The sequence below is a fragment of the Hypanus sabinus genome, chromosome 8, assembly GCF_030144855.1.
Source record: "Hypanus sabinus isolate sHypSab1 chromosome 8, sHypSab1.hap1, whole genome shotgun sequence".
Classification (NCBI taxonomy): domain Eukaryota; kingdom Metazoa; phylum Chordata; class Chondrichthyes; order Myliobatiformes; family Dasyatidae; genus Hypanus; species Hypanus sabinus.
The window spans coordinates 123,106,209-123,127,169 of record NC_082713.1 but is presented as its reverse complement, the minus strand read 5'-3'; the positions used below and the strand labels follow the sequence as shown (position 1 = coordinate 123,127,169).

The following is a 20,961-nucleotide window of genomic DNA, read 5'->3' as shown; positions in this document are numbered from 1 at the left end:
AGGTCTTCCCGCTCTGGAAAAGTATTTTCTCTTGCAATACCGTTTGAGGCCAGCTGGTGTCACTTGGGAGCGTACTTTAAAAACCCATCATTACATCTGGCCGGCTATTAAAGGAAAAATCCTGAAATGCCAAATAAAGAATTGGAACTTAAAAGTTGGTATCTCTAGAGACGGAGATGCTAACTGGTGGGCAGAGCGGCACAGCTTTAGAACACAAGGGCGTCCCTTTATTCTAAGGGTGATGACTCTGGAATTCATTGCTACAGATGGATAAGTGCTGTATTTGTCCATGCAAAGTTGTAAATCTGGCGGGAGCAAAGGATGTTAGGAATGGTGAGGGTGGCAGACGGGTGCTAGGGGTGGGGTGTGGCATGGGTGCAGACACACCTAGTCCTGAGACTCCAGGCAAGATAATTTGATTCCAAACAATCGATTTATTGATCATTACTTTACTTCTCTCTGGTGCTTCCCTCCACACAGTTGCCTCTGACATGTCCAGATGAAGGGTCTTGGCCCAAAATGTCAACAGTTTATTCCCTTCCTTAGATGTTGCCTCTATACCTGAGGCTATGAAAATTCAGCACGTTCAAGGGGGTGATCAGTAGACTTTCTGATATTACGGGAGCGGGGCAGTGTCTAGGGAAGTGAAGTCACGGGGGTAAAATGTTAGTCATGGTGGTTCCTGATGGTCGACCCCTGACGGAGGATCAGAGGTGGAGAGGGTCAGTAAGTTTAAATTCCCGGGTGTCACCATCTCAGCGGACCTGGCTCGGACCCCCCATATAGATGTAATCGCGAAGAAAGCACGGCAGCACATCTGCTTCCTTGGGAGTCTGCGGAGCTTCGGCACGAGATCCCAAACCTTGGCAAATTTCTGCAGGTATGTGGTGGAAAGGCTGCCTTACGGCCTGGTAGGAGAACACCTCTGAGCGGAAAATCCTACAAAAGGAAGCCCAGTACATCATGGGTAAAACATTCCCCATCATTCAGCACATCTGCAAAGAACGCTGCCCCAGGGGCAGCAGCCATCATCAAGGACCTCCACATCCAGGCCATGCTCGCTTCTCGTTACCACCATCGGGCAAGAGGTACAGGAACCTTAGGTTCCGCATCGCCAGGCAGTTGCCTCAATTACCATCCACAAAATGGTGTGTACCTGGTGCGCGAACGGACCCGGTGTGGGGAGGCATCATACAAGCTGAGTGGGTGGGTGACCCTTGGTTCTGGTTTGCTGGCCGAGGAGTGTGAGGGCTCGAGTCCGGCCCCACCCAACCCCGCCCTAGGCGAGGACAGGCCCAGGGGGGCGGCGCCTTGAACAGAGTATCGGCTCGCCGGTGAGGGCGGAAACTGGTGGTGGGTGGATGTAGAATAGAACTGAACCAAGTAGAGCGCACAGAGGCGGCGGCTGCTGCTTGTTTTGGGCTGTGAGGCTAGTACGTCCTCAACTCTCTCCTCACCCCCTAGTGCAGACTCGGCCCGACCCGCGAAGTATGGATTTAAAGAGCGAACTACTCAAGTCCATCTGGTACGCCTTCACCGCCCTGGATCGGGAAAAGAGCGGCAAGGTCTCCAAGTCCCAGCTGAAGGTAAGCACCCTCCGGTACCAGGAGAAACTCACTGGCGAGTGCACCTCCCGCTTCCCCCAGAGATGTTTTGCCTTCTACTGGACTTTAAACGCCCCTCCCCAAGTGTAACTCGTTCCCCCGTGTACTAGCCCCACCAGCCCCACTCTTCTTGTGGGAGCTCCCTGCCTTCCACATCCGCCAGTCCTTGACCAACTGTTCCCGTGAGTTGGCGAGGAAGCGGGAATTTTGAGAAAGCCCTTCAAGTGTTTCCCACCGTGACGGAGCCCTGGGTGGGGTGTGCCTGATTTGGGAATCTGGTATCGGGTATATGCCTTCCAGACCCCAGTCCTGCACTGGGAGAGGGTTCGATCCCGACTGAACGTTGAATGTTTGTGGACCGCTCACTGTGTGGATTTCCTCCGGGTGCTCCAGTTTCCTCCCTTGTCAAAGATGAGGGAAGGGGGAGAAGGGTTGGGTTTGATAGGTGGATTCGACAATACCAATTGCCCCTAATGTAAAGATTAGTGGTTGATCTGGGAGCCATTGATGGGAATGTGGGGAGACTTGGAAAAAAAACTATTAATGTAAGATTCAGGAACATGGTTGCTGTGTTGAATATCTTGTTCCTCTAAGACTCTATAACACTGGTATAACCTCTGCAGCTTGTTTAGCTGTCTGCATTAGGTAGCCCATATCTCTGCTGTCTACAGGAGAATGGAGTGGTTACTGGGGCTGGACTTGAGGTCTCAGTTCTGGAACATTCTATTCCTCAGTTGCCCCAAAGGGTGCAGGGGTGCATTGAAAGTGGTGAATTTCGTCATCTGCCATCACTTAGAGGTACTCCCGAGCTTCTGAAAGTAACCAAAGTTTTCCAGGGTCTTGCCATGTTGTCGGACAGAGATGGTGTTGTGCAATGGAGGTAGACTGGTAGAGACTACTGTCTGCTAAAGTAGTGGATGGAGCCCAGTCCATCACAGGGAAATTTCCCCCCCCCCCCAATCCCCCAAATCAATGAGTACATTTACAAGAAGCGTGGCTGAAAGAAAGCAGCGTACGCCATCAAGTGCCCCTGCCATCCAGGCCAAGCTCTCTCCTTGCTACTACCCTTGGTCAGGAGGTTACACTTACTTTTGCTCCAGGAAGATCCCACGTCACTGGGTTCAGGAACAGTTATTGCCCTACAACCGTCAGGCTCCTGAACCTGCAGGGATAACTTCACTCACCTCAACACTGGACTTACTCCACGGCCTCTTGATTCACCTCCAAGAACTCGACAACTCAATATTATTTATTTACTACTTAAAAATTATTTGCACAGTTTGTCTTTTGCGCCTTGGTTGTTTGTCAGTCACTTATTTAGTTTTTCATAATTTCTATTGCATTTCTTTATTTTCCTGTAAATATCTGCAAAAATGAATCTCAGTCATATATTAAATTTAATTTGATTCTGTATTCTGAAGTAGCGCATAAGTCAGCCTTTCCTGTAAATAGCGAAGGACTCTGATGCTTAGAGGACACGTGGATTTCAGCAGTGTCCCATAATCCAATGACCCAAACTGGGTTTGGGGATTGGTGGAGGAGCAGCAATTTCCCCTTCATCTTGTGGACCAGTGGACACATTTCAAGCAGTGTTGCAGCGAGGATTTTGAGAAAGTGTCGAATCTAGTCTACGTTGGGATTGGGAGCGTGGCAGATCTCTAGTAGTCTGGATTGCATCTTGCACATTATTGTGTCAGCAGTTAATGAAAGCCATAAAACTGTAGATGCTCAACATCTGAAACAAAAAGAAATACCTGAAAAACCTTAGCAGGTCAGCATCTGGGGTAAGAAAACAGAATTAATGTATTTGTTGAAAGACCCTTTGTGAGAATTGTGAAGAAGAGGAAACAAGCTGGCTTTAAGTAGAGAGAGGGTGGGGAGGGGATCGATGAAGTACAGGGAATATCTCCGGTAGGGTAGACAAGGCTTCTGTATACTCACTCTGTCCAGGGGACGTGACATGAGAGCAGAGGTGTGGGAAATGATGCAGTGGTATCAAAGGCTCTACATTTGCTATGGTTAAAAGGAAACAAAGTATAATTATGAAATCATTAACCCGGGTTCAATTCCCACCATTTTCTGTAAGGACTTTGTATGTCAGCTCTGTCACTGTGTAGGTTTCCTCCCACATACCAGGCACACAGATGGGTTAGTAGGTTAATTGCTCACGTGGTGTAATTGGGCTGTGCCTGTGAATTGGGCCGGAAGAGCCTCTAATTGTGCTGTATCTCTATGTAAATAAAAGAAAAAAGGAAGACATATCAGCTACACACACAAAATACTGCAGGAGCTCAGCAGATGAGGCAACATCTAAGGAAGGGAATAAACTGTTGACATTTTGGGCCAAGACCTGGACATGTCAGAGGCAACTGTGTGGAAAAATGTAGAAAATATGAAAACTATATTTATGTGAAATTCTCTCACATTTTACAAAGACTACAGTTTATGTGAGTTTGAAAATGTTAGTGTTTGGCAGCTGTCTATATTTTTATTGGATTTGTTGAGAGGTGAAGAACATGTCCATTGTACCTCTGTTGGACAGGTATTACAGCTGAGCAAGTGGCTGGTTGAGGAAGTCTCTAGTGTTGAGTTTCTCTGTGGTTGGACAGCGTAGTATGTGACAGTGGAGAGTGATGGGTTGGCAAGTAAGCAGTTGATAAGTGGGGTTAATAAATGATTAAAGAGAAGGGAAGTATGCAGACTTAAACTTGGGGAGGTGAAGTACTTAGTTGCCAAAAGAGAGAGAGAAAATAAGGTGAAATGGGATGGAATAGTAGTGAGTTGGAGAGAGTTCAGAGTGAGGAGCTGCAGAGATATTTGGATGTGATGGGCTGGAGAGAGAAAGAATGAGTTTTCTTGGGGGGGAGAGTGAATGAGCTGGAGAGAGAAGAGAAAGTGAAGTATTAAGTTGGAGAAGGAGAGAACTTCCTCTTGCTCGCCAAGCCAACGTCCCAGTTGCTGTCTGAACTAATGGCGCACCTTCGTTTGTTTCCAGTGACTGGCATACTGATATTAATGATTTCATCTCTGGATATCAACATTCACAACGTAATGCAATTTAAACAATACGCCACTTTTTCTCACATCTCTCCGTTACATTGCCTCTGCCATGTATTTTCCCACTTGCTCCAATCTGTCTGAGTTGCCTTGAAGGTTTCTTGGCATACCCTTCACAATTCACTGTCCACAATCCACATTAGTTTTAGACCATAAAGAGGGCAGGAACGGGCCCTTCAGTCCATGATGTCCTAAACTAATTAATCTAATGAGACCTAATTGCTCCTGGCTGCACTTGCTCCACATTCCCTCCATTCTCTGCATAGCCTCTCTATTGTATCTGCCTACGCTTCCAGCCACCTACTACTCTCTGTTTTTTGTAATCCTGCTCCGCACATCATTTTGAGTGTTTTCCCTCGCATCTTAAATGCGTGCCTACTGGTGCGATAAATTTGGACCAGGTTGGGGGGGGTAGTGGTGGGAAAATGTGAACTGTTGACCTTTCACTATAAACCGCTATCAAGTCTCCCCTTAGCCTTTACCACTCCACCAAACACAGTCCTACCCATCTTTGTGACGCATGTCCTCTAATGCAAACGTCACCCTGGTAAACCTCTTTAGCACCATCTCCAAAGCCTCCACATCCTTGCCGAAACAGGGCAACCAGAATTGAATGCAAATCTCCAGGCGCGACCTAACCAGAATCTTACTAAGCTGCAATGTAGCTTCCTGACTGTTGAACTTAAAGCCTCGACTACTGAAGGCGAGCATGCCACTTGCCTTCTCTAACATTCTAGCATTTTCTTGTGGCCACTTTCAGGGAGCCTTGGATGTGGATCTCAAAGTCAGCAAACTTTCTGAAGTATTGTATTTTACTTCCTCATCTGAATCACTTATGCATACAAATAGGCCGAAAACCTGATCATTGTGATACCCCAGCAGTTACTGCTGCCACAGTAAGAAAAATCCCTTCTGTCAACCAGTTAATTACTCCAATATCATGTGCTCTAATTTACATAATAACATGGGGTTTATAAAATACTTGGTCAATTCTCAGCATACTAGAGTTCACGTTCATCAATTGTGCTAGTTACATCTTCAAAAAGGATTCCAGTGGTTGACTTAGTCTAATCCTGTTGATATTTTCAGAGTGTCCTGCTGTAGCAGTTTAGAGGAGCGTGGGCAGGAAAGGTCACAGTGTGGGAGTTAGCGGAGAATTGGATTGCTCTCCTGTTGTTCTCGTGCTGATTTCAGGGGCTGAATGTCAGGAGGAGAAGTTGGAAGTCTGTCGTTATGTTCCTTGCAAATTTATGCTCTCTGAAGGAATACCTTTGTCCACTGTTGGAATCACAGGTGGTCCTAATCCTTAGCTTTGCTGCTTTGGAGATCCCACAAAAGAACTGGTTCATCACAGTAGGGTTACTAATCAATATTTTTTCCAATGAGTAGTTCTGTATAAACTGCTGTAGCTCCCACATCCCAGACCCCCCCCCCGTTTCAGTTTTCACCTTTCCTATTCTCTCCACCGCTTCCCCCTGGGTGTTTTATTATCTTCCTTGGCAAACATCAGAAACTAGTTTGCATTTAGTAAACTAGTTGTACTTGCATCTTTTTGTTTTATGCCTAAGTCAATTCTACCTGCTTACTGCCCGCTTACTGTTTTCATACAGAAAACTGCTGTTACTTTTAACATCCATTATCATATCCACACATTCCCTGTTTTATTTCCCTTTTTCCTTCCTCTCTCTGCAAAACTTGGTTTTAACGAGGGTTATCACCTCAAAGCCAAAGTAAATTTATTTAACAAAGTACATGTACGTCACTATAAACTACCTTGAGCTTCATTTCATAAACACGAGATTCAGCAGATGCTGGAAACCCAAAGCAATACACGCAAAACATTGGAGGAACAGAGCAGGTCAGGCAGCATATATGGAAATCAATAAATGGTCGATGTTTCAAGCCAAGCTCCTCCTTCAGGACTGGGAAGGAAGGGGGAAGACGTCAGAATAAAAAGGTGGGTGGATGGGAATGGAGGACTAGCTATAAAGGGATAAGCAAGGCCAGGTGGTTGGGAAAGGTAAAGGGCTGGAGAAGAAGGAATCTGATGGGAGAGAAGAGTAGACCATAGGAGAAAGGGATGAAGGAGAGGCACTGGGGGAGGCGATTGGCAGATGAGGTTAAGAGGTCAGAGTGAGGAATTGAGGAAGGGGGAAGAGGAAAATTACCAGGAGAAACCAATGTTCATGCCATCATTTTGGAGACAACCTAGATGGAATAAAAGTTGCTGCAGCCTCCATCCTGAGAGTGGCATCGTTGTGGCAGAAAAGGAGTCCACAGACTAACATGTCACAACGGGAATGGTGATAGGAATTAAAATGGTTGGCCACTGGGAATTTTCTGATTCTGGCAAATAGAGCAGAGGCACTCGACAACCCAGTGTCCCAGTTTAGGTCAGGCCTCACCAGTGCAGAGGAGGCCACACAGGGAGCACCGATTACAATAGGCGTCCACAATGGATTCTCAGGGGAGGTGTTGCCTCATGTGGAAGGATTGTTTGGGGCCTTGAATGGAGGTAAGGTAACAATAGGTGACCCCAACAGATCTGACTGGGAATTTTCATGCAGGCGTTTACAGAAAAATAAAATAATGCAATAGTTTATGAAAAAATTATACATGAAGACTGGCAAACAATCAATGTACAAAAAAAAATCATGCAAATTATAAAAAATTACTGAGAGCATGAGTTATAGAGTTCTTGAAAGTGAGTCCATAGTTGGTAAAATCAGTTCAATGTTGGGGTGAGTGAGCTTGATGGTTGTAGGGTGATAACTGTTCCTGATCTTGGTGGTGTGGGACCTAAGGCTCCTGGATGTTTTCCCTGAGAAGAGAGCATGGTCTGGATGGTGCTTTCTTGTGGCAGCGCACCTTGTAAATATGCTCATTGATGGGGAAGATTTTATTTGTGATGGACTGGGTTGTATACACCACTTTTTGTAGGTTTCTCTCTTCCTGGTTGGTGATTCAATACCAGGCTGTGAGGCAATCAGTCAGGATATCCAGCAGAATGTCCATCTGAAGAAGTGTGTCAAACTTTTCGATGACAAACCTGGATGTCAAAGTTTTAGATGGTAAGGGGTGCCAGTAGGCAGTTTACGAGGGGGAGAGGGTGGGGGGGGGCAGGCAGAAAGCAGTATAGTGTGTGTTCTTGAGGTGGAGCAAAGGACAGGTGTAGAGGACAATAGTAATGATGGTGAGAGGGTTTGAGTGATGAGGTAGAGTGAGGAGCAAGAAGCTGGAGGTTGTGGGGACTAGTGGGAGAAAATGGAAGCAATGAAAGGGAATTCTGAGTAACAAGCGGGGCATAACATCCTATAAAATGGGTTTAAATGATGGTAGAGTGCAGGGTGTAGAATGTGTGGCTAAGGAAAGAAATGAACTGGAGGAAGCGGGGAATAATTATCAGGGAGGATAAGCTGGCAGTATTGGCAACAAATGGTTATTGTGATGGAGGAGTTATGTGGGGTGTGGCTGATGGAGCTGGAAGACTCCTGCCATCCAGGGAACCCTCTCTTCTCACTCCTGCCGTCAGGAAGGAGGTACCGGAGCTTTGGGTCCCACACCACCAGGTCAGGGACAGTTATTACCCTTCAACCATCAGACTCCTGAGGCACTTCACCTCAACATTGAACAGATTCCACAATCTATGGACTTGTATACAAGAACGCTTCAACTCGTGTTCTTAGTACGAACTAAATAAATTAAACAAGAGAAAGTCTGCAGATGCTCCGTCCTGCAGAGAAGGGTTTCAGCTGAAACATCGTCTGTAATTTTTTTCCATAGATGCTGCCTGGCATGCTGGGTTCCTCCAGCATTTTGTTTGAATTGAATTTACTTTATTACTTACATCCTTCTTGTACATGAGGAGTAAAACATCTTTTTGTTACATCTCTGTTTAAATGTACAATGTCCAATTTATAGTAATTTATAATTAATAGTACTAACAACAGGATTGTCAATATAACATAGAAATACGATTGTGTCAGCATGAGCAGTCTGATGGCCTGGTGGAAGAAGCCGTCCCGGAGCCTGTTGGCTTTTATGCTGCGGTACCGTTTTCCAGATGGTAGCAGCTAGAACAGTTTGTGGTTGGGGTGACTCGGGTCCCCAGTAATCCTTCGATCCTTTTTAACACACCTGTCTTTGTAAATGTCCTGAATATTGGGAAGTTTGCATCTACAGATGCGCTGGGCTGTCTGCATCACTCTTTGCAGAGTCCTGCGATTGAGAGAATTGCAGTTCCCATACCAGGCAGTGATGCAGCCAGTCAGGATGCTCTCAGTTGTGCCCCTGTAGAACGTTCTTAGGATTTGGGGACCCACACCAAACTTCTTCAGCCATCTGAGGTGAAAGAGCCATTGTTGTACTTTTTTTCACCACACAGCCGGTATGTACAGACCACGTGAGATCCTCGGTGATGTTTATGCCGAGGAATTTAAAGCTGTTCACCCTCTCATCCCCAGATCCATTGATGTCAATGGGAGTTCGCCTGTCTCCATTCCTCCTGTAGTCCACAAGCAGCTCCTTTGTTTTTGCAACTGAGGGAGAGGTTGTTTTCATGACACCACCATGTCAGGGTGATGGCTTCTTCTCTGTAGACTGCCTCATTATTATTTGAGATTAGGCCAATCAGTGTAGTGTTGTCAGCAAACTTAATTAGCAGATTGGAGCTGTTGGCAACACAGTCATGGATATAAAGAGAGTAAAGGAGGGAGCTTAGTACACATCCCTGAGGGGCACCAGTGTTGAGAGTAAGACAGGCAGAGGTGAGGGAGCCCACTCTTACCGCCTGCTGTAACTAAATAAATTTAACATTTATGTATGTGTGCATTTGCACAGCTTGTCTTCTTTTACATGTAGATTGATTGTCACTTTGTGTAGTTTTACATTGTTTTTATTGTATTTGTGCTCTCCTGTGAAAGAAAATGAATTTCAACTATGATAGTTATGATCTGTAAACACAGAAGTCACTTCCCCTGTCCTCACTACACATTTTTCTAGTCTAACACACCACTTTCAAAGTTCAAAGTAAAGTTATTATCAAAGTACATATATGCTGCTATATGCTACCCTGAGATTCATTGAGGAAGTGACTTCTGTGTTTACAGATCATAACTATCATAGTTATTATCCACAGTGACCATTGTGCATATTGTGAAGGAGTAAAGGTGTAGACAATTTTCTAAATGGGGCAAATCCAGAAATCAGAGGTACAAAGGAACTTGGGAGTCCTCATGCAGGCTAACATGCAGATTGAGTGGGTGGTAAGAAAGACAAATGCAATGTTAGCATTGATTTCAAGAGGACTAGAATATAAGAGCAAAGATATAATGCTGAGAATTTATAAGGCAATGGCTGTCTTGTGTCCCATACCTAAGAACGGGTGTGCTGGCATTGGAGAGGGTCTCGAGGTTCACAAGAATGATCCCAGGAATGAAAGGGTTAATGCATTAGCGGTATTTGATGGCTCTGGGTCTGTACTCACTGTAGTTTAGAAGAATAATGGGGAATCTCATTGAAACTTCAAGAATATCGAAAGACCTAGATAGAGTGGATGCAGAGATGTTTCCAATAGTGGGAGAGTCTAGGACCAGTGGGCACAGCCTGAGAATAGAAAGATGTCCCTTTGGAACAGAGATGAGGAGGAATTTCTTTAACCGTAGGGATTTGAATCTGTGGAATTCATTGCTGTAGATGACTGTGGAGGCCAAGTCGTATTTAAAACAGAGATTGACAGGTTCTTGATTAGTAAGGGCGTCAAAGGTTACAAAAAGGCAGGAGAAAGGTGTTGAGATGGATAATAAATCAGCTATGATTAAAACATGGAGAAGATCTGATGGGCTGAATGGCCTAATTCTGCTCCCTTGTCCTATCATCCTACAGCTTCAGGTGAATGCATTTACACCATCTCCACCCCCTCAGCCAGAGCCTAAGTGTGTGGTTGCCAGGGTAACTGACTGTGGGCTGACTGGGTGGAGTGATAAGTGTGAGAGTTGATTGACCGTGTTAAAGTTCTGTTGACTCTTGGGCTGTCTCCTGCAGGTACTGTCACACAACCTGTACACAGCGCTGAACATCCCACATGATCCCTTGGCTCTGGAAGACCACTTCCGTGATGACAACGATGGGCCTGTGTCCAGCCAAGGCTATATGCCTTACCTCAACAAGTACATCCTGGACAAGGTAAGTCTGGCTTTCAATTGGCCAATCGAGTCCATACTAACTAGTCAATTACACCAACATTCTCCCCGCATTCCCATCATGCCCCTCGTTTCACCACTCAACTGATGATAGCCAATCAATCTACCAACCTGCACGTGCTCAGAATGCGGGAGGAAATGACAGACACAGAAGTACAGATCCATAATAACTCTAAAGTGGCGTCACAAGTAGATAGGGTCGTAAAGTGAGCTTCTTGCACATTGGCCTTCATAAGTTTTGAGTACAGGAGTTGGAGTACAATGTTGAAGTTATGTAAGGTGTTGGTAAGACCAAATTTGGCGTATTGTATGCCACCCTGATCACCTACCTGCAGGAAACCTACCAATAAACTTGAAGAGTATAGAGCAAGTTTACAATGTTATTGCTGAGTTGTGAGGGCCTGAGTTTTAGGGAAAGGTTGAGTAGGCTCGGACTTTATTCTCTAGAGCATAGAAGATTGAGGGGAGATTAAATAGAGGAGTACAGAATCAAGAGGGGTGTAGATATGATAAATGCAAGCAAGCTTTTTCCACTGAGGTTGGATGAAGTTAGAGGTCATAGATTAACAGTGAAAGGTGAAATGTTTGAGGGGAACGTGATGGGGAACTTCTTCCCTCAGATGGTGTGTGGAACAAGCGGTGAATATGGGTTAAACTTTGGCAGTTAAGAGAAGTTTTGACAAGTACTTGGACGTGAGGGCTGTCGTCCAGGTGTGGGCAGATGTGACAAAGTAGAATAACAGTTCAGTGCCCAACAGATGGGCCAAAGGGCCTGTTTCTGTGTTATAGTGCTCTATGACTCAAATAAAGGAGGAGATTCATGCAGTGACGGGGAACTTGGGATCACTGGTAGCAATAATTTGCATTCAATATGGCTAAATTCCCTAAAACATCGCATTGATCTTGGAACAAAACTTGATACCAAGGCAGAGAAGGAGTTGCCAATGAATCTGTAGTGAAGTACAGCCTTGGGGAGTTTCCAGGGGGGACGCCAGAGTCTTGGAGACCTGGTTGCTCAAAGGTGAGTCCCAGTGATGGGGCAATGAACGTCAGGGTGGGTGTGAGCTCCACTTGAGGAGGGCCAATTTCTCAGCCATCCATAGTGCTGTTTACTAGCACAGAGATAAGTGGATTCACATTTATTCATAATATGTACATCAAAACATCCAGTGAAAGGTGTCATTTGCATTACTAACCAACACACCGGATGGTGTGCTGGGGGCAACCTGCAATTGTCACCATACATTCCAGTGCAAATATAGAATACCCAAACAACATCAACAGCCCAACAAACCCTGTTCCTTCCACCCACTCACACACATGCAGAGCCCTCTAATTCCCAAGACGGGGTATCTGTAGATTGCAGACTCCAGCAAACTCTGATTTGTACTCGGACACACAGACAATGGGGCTTTCACTACCTCAGCAGACATTCGCAGACAAAGTGCTCCGGCCAATGGTCCTGGATTTCCGGCCCTGTCTGAAACCTCTAACTCATCCATCTGTCCCCACAAACCCATGAAAAGCAATAACTCAACTAAGCTGTGACCTCAACAGAGGTGGCACCTTGAGGTGGAAGGAGTCTTCCCACCTGGTCCACAAGTACCGCTGCTATGTCGGTCTCTGAGGTTAATCTGGTGAGTTTTGCTCCAACTAGCCCCTCTTCCTTATGCACAGCCCAGTGAGGGTGCAGCGTGCCCTCATTCACACCCTTTTGACGAGCAAAAACTCGCTCAGTCCTGACACAATGACGTCAGCCCAGCAATGAGGAATTAGCTCACTGGCAGTGCAGTCTGTCGTAGGTGTTGATACTCCACACCAGAGATAGTGTTGGTGCTAGATCCACTCAGTTTAACCTCTAATTAGAGTCCATAGGGTCCATAGGGTTTTCATGGCAAGACACAGAAGTAGATTGCCAGGCCTTTCTTCCACACAGATACTGCTGCTGCCCCAGGTTAGGATCTTGCCAGTTTTGAACTCCGGACCATCTGCCTTGAAGTCCAGTGCTGATGCCACTACAACACCAGCTGGCCCCCGTGCATCTTAACCGCACTCTATTTATATGGGGTCATCCAGTAATGAGGGAGCTAAGTGTCCTAGTAAACTTGTTCATGGCAAAGGTAGCCCCTTCATTGGTCCTGGAAATGGGCAGCAGAGGTTTCCATCTGGACTGACTGCCTGGCGATGTCCCAGGGGTATATCTGTGCCCAGGTAACCATGGAGAGGGAACACAGTGTTCTCAGGTAGCAGGGTGGTGTTCTGTTACTGCTGGGCACCTTGACATAGATGGGAAATTTTAATTTAGTTTGTATTAGTAATTGTGCCAGACACAGTAATTGTCTCTTTGTTTGTTGTATTTTGTGTAAAGGTAGAGTGTTTGTGCAAAAGTCAGGCACCCTAGCTAAATATATGTGCCTAAGACTTCAGTACAGTGCTGCATTTTGATAAGTAAAAGAATCAGTACTGGCTCTGGAGCAGCGCAGTATTGCTCCACTTTCCTTCAGTAGGTATTTATCTTGTGTAGCAGATGGCCGGATCTATTGCCATTCCCTCGGTGATGTAAAATGCTTGCACCATCTAACTGCCTCCTTCTCCTACCAGGCACAGGATGGTAATTTTGTCAAGGAAACTTTCAATGAGCTCTGCTGGACGTTGACCGCCCGCAAGAACTACAGGCCCTCAAAGCCCCAGTGCCTGATCTCCGAGCGAGAGGCCTTCATGCTCTGGTGTCTTTTCAACTTCCTGTCTGAGAACAAGTATCCTCTGGTCATGGTGCAGGAGGAGGTGGGTCTACTGCACTCTGTTGTGATGAGTTCAGAGCTGGGACTGGGTGCAGACAGAGTGTTACTGTAAATTATTTTATGTTTTGTCGCCATGTGGCTAACCCTCTTTGGCCTAGGCAACTTACAACTACCAGTGACCAAGTTATGAGTGAATAATAGCTCACATTTAATCTCCCCAAATGTTTCATGGGCACTGGCTTCCCCACTCTCAAAGACATCTTCAAAGGTTAATTGTAAAATATTTGGTATCCATCATTAACGGCCCTCACTCTCTGGGCGTTGCCCTCTTCTCATTACTATCACCAGGGAGGAGGTACAGGAGCCCAAAGAGACGCCCTCAACATTTTAGGAACAACTACTTCGCCTCCACCATCACATTTATGAATGGACATTGAAACTAAAAACACTGCCTCACTCTTTTTTGAGCTACTTATTCTTATACACAGTTTTCAAAGTTAGAAGTAAACTTTATTATCGGAGTACATATATGTCCCACATACAACCCTGAGATCCTTTTTTCTGTAGGTATGCTCAGCTAATCTGTAGATTAGTAACTAAACAGGATCAATTAAAGATCAAATAGAGCATAGAGGACAACAAACTGTACAAATGCAAATATAAATAAATAGCAATAAATAACGAGAGAATGAAATAACAAGGTAGAGTCCTTAAAGTGAGTTCATTTGTGGGAGCACCTCAATAAGTGAGTGTAGCTATCCCCTTTTGTTCAAGAGCCTGTTGGTTAAAGGGTGGTAACTATTCTTGAACCTGGTGCTGTGAGTCCTGAGGCTCCTGTACCTTCTGCCTGATGGCAGCAGAGAGAAAAGTGCATGGCCTGGGTGATGATGAACTTTGGATGCTGCTTTTCTATGGCAACGTTTCATGTAAATGTGCTCTGTGGTTGGAAGGGTTTTTACCCGTGATGTACTGGGACAAATCCACTACCATTTGTAGGATTTTCTGTTCAAAGTCCTTGGTTCCCATACCAGGCCATAATGCAGCCAGCCAGCACACTCTCCACCACACATCTATAGAAGTTTGTCAAAGTGTTACTGTAATTTATAGTATTCTTTATGTACTGCAGTGTACTGCTGCTGCAAAATAGCACATTTCATGACATATGTCAGTGATAATAAATCTGATTATGAGAAGCGTGATCACAAACGTGAGGCTGATGCCAGAATTGGTCTGCCACTAGTTAATTCCATTCGGTGGTGGGGGGGGGGTTATATAAATAGATCTGATGATTATCTGCTGCCACGGTACATTCTGTTTTTAAGTCACAGAATAGCGAAATCTACTAGTGAACTTCCCCCTCCCACCTCATGATTTGTGGGCAGTGGTTAACCTCCTTCTTTGCAGTTTGACCCAAATTCTCATGTGTCTTGGCACAGAGCTAGATACTTGCCAAGCTCTAACTTCCTGCTGTGCCTCTTCAGAAGACAAGATGGCCTATAACAGTAACCCGCGGCGACATCGCCACTGTTGTCATCAGAAATTCTTGGTGCAGCTTTTTATTTGATTTTAGAACATGCCGTATCTGTTAATGTGAGACTGACTCATGAAGTCCTGATGAATGGTCCCAACCCGATAAGGTGACTGTTTATTCCCTCCATAGACGCTGCCTGACTTGCTGAGTTCCTCTCATATTTTGTGTGTGCTGCTTAAGGTTTCAAACACCTGCAGAATCTCTTGTGTTTAGAGTAAGCATACTGAGATATTGTATCTATTGGGAATCAATGGGAAGGGAATGTGTGCTGGGATTAGGTACATTGGGAGTACATGAGAAGGGGAGATCTTCCTCTATTCTTTTCCCTTACAATTTTATTATTTTTTTTTACCTTCTCATTCTCTTTTGCCTTTTGCACTCTTTTTCAAAGTTCAAAGTAACTTTATTATCAAAGTACATGCACGTCACCATATACAACCCTGAGGTTCATCTGTTTGCAGATACTTGGTATCTATAGATACAAACAAACTCAATAGAAGCAGTAAAAACTGCATACAACAAAGACAGGCAGACAACCAATGTGCAAAAGACAACAAATTGTGCAAATACAAAAATTAAAAAATAAATAAGCAATAAATATTGAAAATTTGAGTTGTAGAGTTGTTGAAAATGAGTCCATAGGTTGTAGAATCAGTGCTGGGCTAAGTGAAGTTATCTCCTCTGATTCAAGAGCTTGATGGTTGAGGGGTAAGAACTCCTCCTGAGATGGGTGATATGTAGCTGCTTCCTGATGGCAGCAGTGAGAAGAGAGCATGGCCTGGATGGGGGCGGAACGAGGGGGTCCTCGATGAAGAGAGCATGGCCTGGATGGTGGGGGGGACGAGGGGGTCCTCGATGAAGAGAGCATGGCCTGGATGGGGGGGGGGGATGAGGGGGTCCTCGATGAAGAGAGCATGGCCTGGATGGTGGGGGGGACGAGGGGGTCCTCGATGAAGAGAGCATGGCCTGGATGGTGGGGGGGACGAGGGGGTCCTCGATGAAGAGAGCATGGCCTGGATGGTGGGGGGGACGAGGGGGTCCTCGATGAAGAGAGCATGGCCTGGATGGGGGGGGGGACGAGGGGGTCCTCGATGAGGAGAGCATGGCCTGGATGATGGGGGGGGGGGAAGATGAGAGGGTCCTCGATGAAGAGAGCATGGCCTGGATGGGGGGGGACGAGGGGGTCCTCGATGAAGAGAGCATGGCCTGGATGGTGGTGGGGACGAGAGGGTCCTCGATGAAGAGAGCATGGCCTGGATGGTGGGGGGGACGAGGGGGTCCTCGATGAAGAGAGCATGGCCTGGATGGTGGGGGTGACGAGAGGGTCCTCGATGAAGAGAGCATGACCTGGATGGGGGGGGGGGGGGGAAATGAGGGGGTCCTCGATGAAGAGAGCATGGCCTGGATGGGGGGGGGGGAAACGAGGGGGTCCTCGATGAAGAGAGCATGGCCTGGATGGGGGGGAGACGAGGGGGTCCTCGATGAAGAGAGCATGGCCTGGATGGTGGGGGACAGGGGGTCCTTGATGAAGAGAGCATGGCCTGGATGGGGGGGACGGATGAGAGGGTCCTCGATGAAGAGAGCATGGCCTGGATGGTGGGGGGGACGAGAGAGTCCTCGAAGAGAGCATGGCCTGGATGATGGGGGGAACGAGGGGGTCCTCGATGAAGAGAGCATGGCCTGGATGGTGGGGGGACAGGGGGTCCTCGATGAAGAGAGCATGGCCTGGATGGTGGGGGACAGGGGGTCCTTGATGAAGAGAGCATGGCCTGGATGGGGGGGGGGGACGAGAGGGTCCTCGATGAAGAGAGCATGGCCTGGATGGGGGGGGGACAGGGGGTCCTCGATAAAGAGAGCATGGCCTGGATGGGGGGGATGAGGGGGTCCTCGATGAAGAGAGCATGGCCTGGATGGGGGGGGGACGAGGGGGTCCTCGATGAAGAGAGCATGGCCTGGATGGGGGGGGACGAGGGGGTCCTCGATGAAGAGAGCATGGCCTGGATGGGGGGGGACGAGGGAGTCCTCGATGAAGAGAGCACGGCCTGGATGGTGGGGGGGGAGCAGGGGTCCTCGATGAAGAGAGCACGGCCTGGATGGTGGGGGGGGACGAGGGGGTCCTCGATGAAGAGAGCATGGCCTGGATGGTGTGGGGGGGGGGGGGGGAGCAGGGGTGTCCTCGATGGTGGATGCTGCTTTCCTGCGGCAGTGCTCCTTGTAGGTGTGCTTGGTGGTGGGGAGGGCTTTACCTTTGATGGACTGGGCTGTATCCACTACTTTTTGCAGGGTTTTCTACTCCTGGGCATTGGTATTTTTATACCAGGCCATGATGCAACCAAGTCAGTATACTGCACATCCAGAGAAGTTGGTCAAAGTTTTAGATGATGTGCTGAATCTTCGCAAACTTCTAAGAAAGTAGAGGCGCTGCTGTGCCTTCATTGTACTGGCACTTACATGCTGGATTCAGGACAGATCCTTTGAAATTATAATGCTAAAGAATCCTCATAGCATCCTTCATTTCACTCCTTACTTGTTCTTTCTTCATCCATGGCCTTCCCGTTGTCAGCGACGACCCATTGAGCACGCTCTTGGTGTGAGGTGAGGAGTGAGTGTGGCCTCTGTTGCTGCACAGTCCCACAGCCTGTCGGTCAGAGAGTTTACAGTGAGTCAACAGTGGGCTCGTGATGCTTACGGAAGCTCGGCAAACAACAACAAAAGAGGGGATAAGGAAGGCATAAAACACTGCGTATGTTGCAATCTGCTGGAGGAACTCGGCAGTTCAGGCAGCATCCATGCAGGGAAATGGACAGTTGACGTTTCTGTTTATGATTGTTAGAGTCTTGTTCTCTTCTTCTACTTAGCTAGGTCTGTTTTCTTTCCATACCTTGGTCCATTTAGGTTGCGTACCTACTGAGGAAATTGTTCACGGCCATGGGTCAGGAGTGGCTTCACGAAGGGGAGCTGAGTGACCATTTTATGCAGAACCCCACCCTGGATGGAGCTGTGACTGTCTGGCAGTTCCTGGACCTGATAGAGTCAGGCAGGTTCACCAAACCAGCCAGCAAGGAGTCGCTGGCTCTGGGGATCCGGTCAGTTTACGAGGAGCTGGTGTTGGACGTGACACAGAAGGTCAGTTGTCATTTTAAAAACCTGCACTTTTATCGAGATGTACCTCAAGATCAGTTTTTTTTTTGCAAACATGTTCTAAGATCTTGAGGTTTCTGGACATGCCCTTGTGAGAATCACACAAGTGCTATGTTGACAAAGGCCGACATAATGGGATGGCCCGGTAGTGTAGTGGTTAGACTTCCTGCTTTACAATACCAGTCAGTGATCAATTATTAGGGTTCAATTCCTGTCACTGTCTGTAAAGAGTTAGTACATTCTCCCTGTGACTGCGTGGGTTTCCTCTCATATTCCAAAAATGTATGGTTAGGGTTAGTGAGTTGTGCACATGCTCTTTTGGCACCAGAAGTGTGGCAGCACTTGTGGGCTGCCCAGAACCATCCTTGCTGATTTGCATCAAATCAAATAATGTATTTGACCGCATGTGACAAATAATGCTAATCAGATTCTTAATTAGTTAAGGATGTTGAAGTTTACAGGGAGAAGAGAATGGGGGTTTAAGGGGGTAAAAAAAAATTACCCATGATTGAATGGTGGAGCAGACTCCAGGGACCAAATGGCTATGTTCCTATGTCTTATGCTCTTGTAGTCTTCATACAGGTAGTCCCCGAGTTACGAACGTCCGACTTACAGACAACTTGTACTTACGAACCAAGGAAAGAGAACGCCGTCCGCCATTTTAAATCAGAATGCGACGCTGTCTGCCATTTTAAGTCATTGCCATTGACACTGTGTTGGGTGTGTAACTTTGTATTTGGCTTAAATTTTTCTTAGCAAGATTCACTCTGACCCCCATTCCGGTCAGTTAATGGTGCAGTGAGATCAGCACCAGGCTTGAGAATGGGGTTTCCCGAGTTCAATCCAGTGACAGACTGCTCCCATGCTGGGTTGATGTCGATCCAGTGACTCCCATACCATCCATGCTGCGTTGATGTCGAGCTCGCAACTCGACCTCGTTTAAAAAAAAAACACTGCTGCCTCCAGTTTAAATTCCCACACGGAATGTTGTGGAGGATCAAATACCCAAACCCAGCACAGCCCCCACTTGTCCCATTTAACCTGTCACAGTGTGGTGGACTTACAGCCAGGGGAATTCGGTGCAGTGGTCCTTAGGACCCAGCAGACCTCGGGTGCTGGCAGAGGTCGGGACCCACTGCCTACTGTGTTTCTGTAGAGTTGATGGAAAGCGATCGTGATTGAAAATAAAGTGGAAATAATAAAACGTTTGGAAAGAGGTGAAACACCATCGGTCATTGGAAAAGCGTTAGGCTACAGTCAGTCAATGATCTGAACAATTTTAAAGGATAAAGTGAGAATAATGGAACATGTGAAAGGCCCTGCACTGATGAAAGCTACAATTATTACTAAGCAATGCGGTAGTTTAATTATTGGAATAGATACGTTTCTTAAGTGTTTTATATGCATAGAAAGGTAAAATACTGATGCACCATCAATAACTCTTGGAGACGGGAGGCGAACGATAGGCTTTTATTAGCAGCAAAACGGAGCACGGCATCTCGGAGACTGAGGGGGGAGCAGTGCTTCCAATCACCTTTATACAGGGGTCTGTGGGAGGAGCCACAGGAGCAGTCAGCAGAGGGGCGTGTCCAGACAGGTATACATAGTTTACCACAAATATATGCTATATACTAAGACAAACGTTTGACTAACTGACGCCAAATAATACCGGATGTAATTGTTCTGACTTGCGTACAAATCCAACTTAAAGGCAGACTCAGGAACGGAACTCGTTCGTAACCCAGGAACTGCCTGTATTTTATAATTTGGATCGTCTGAACCAAGATAAACCATCCCTATCTAGTAAAATGTCCATTACAATATTAATTACACCCCCCCACTCCCTCGTAAGATAGGAATGGGCCCAGTCTTGACCATGCCAAGCTCAATAAGCAGGAGAATGGGGTTGAGAGGGATAATAAATCAGTCATGATGCATTGGCAGAGAAGATTAGATGAGCTGAAAGGCCTACTTCTGCTCCTATGTCTTTTGGTATTGTGTTCCAACAACACGCACGCAAAATTCTGAAGGAACTCAGCAAGTCAGGCAGCATCTATGGATGATTATCTGTATGCATGTATGATATGAAGTCACAAAATGGACACCAACCCCCATCCAACCCAAGGCTTTAACAGTAAGCCTGTGGCGGGTGGAGGCCAAGGCTTCAGATCAATTGACTTACAAACAACAGCCAGATCCTTATGTCTCCTCTTGGATCTGTTCATTAAATTATTTAAAACTGTAAAAATAAAGCAGAGATTCCCAAACAGTGACACTTATGTTATTGGGCATCTCAAAAGGAATGAAGGGGAAGTTTCTTTTTGGATCAGACACTGTGGTCTCCCTTGCCGGTGCCTACCCAGTTTCTCATCTGTATTATGGCATTCCAGATACTCTGCTATATCTCTGTGTTCCTCTGTGATTGGCCCAGGAGTGGGAGCAGATCTTAAAAGTCAAAGGAAATTTATTATCACAGTATGTAGTATATATGTCTCCATATACTACCTTGAGATTCTTCTTGCAGGCAATTACAGGATGATAAATACAATAGAATCATTCATGAAGACTGATGATCAATGTGTAAAAGAAGGCAAATTGTGCAAATAATTAAAGAAAATTAATTAAATTATACCAAGACCATGAGTTGTAAGAGTTCTTCAAAGTGAATCCATGGGTTGTGGAATCAG

The 20,961-nt window shown here is 46.3% G+C and overlaps 1 protein-coding gene across 1 annotated transcript in view; it reads left to right on the top strand.

The window, feature by feature from the left end:
- Positions 1-1,031: 1,031 nt before the first annotated feature.
- Positions 1,032-20,961, top strand: part of LOC132397799 (differentially expressed in FDCP 6 homolog) — a 69,982-nt gene continuing 50,052 nt past the window's right edge. Inside the window, exons 1-5 of the mRNA XM_059976553.1 lie at positions 1,032-1,088; positions 1,465-1,586; positions 10,704-10,844; positions 13,463-13,645; positions 18,029-18,259. Of these exons, the coding sequence (XP_059832536.1) occupies positions 1,055-1,088; positions 1,465-1,586; positions 10,704-10,844; positions 13,463-13,645; positions 18,029-18,259 (711 nt within the window). The 5' untranslated portion in view covers positions 1,032-1,054. The remainder of the gene's footprint in view (positions 1,089-1,464; positions 1,587-10,703; positions 10,845-13,462; positions 13,646-18,028; positions 18,260-20,961) is intronic.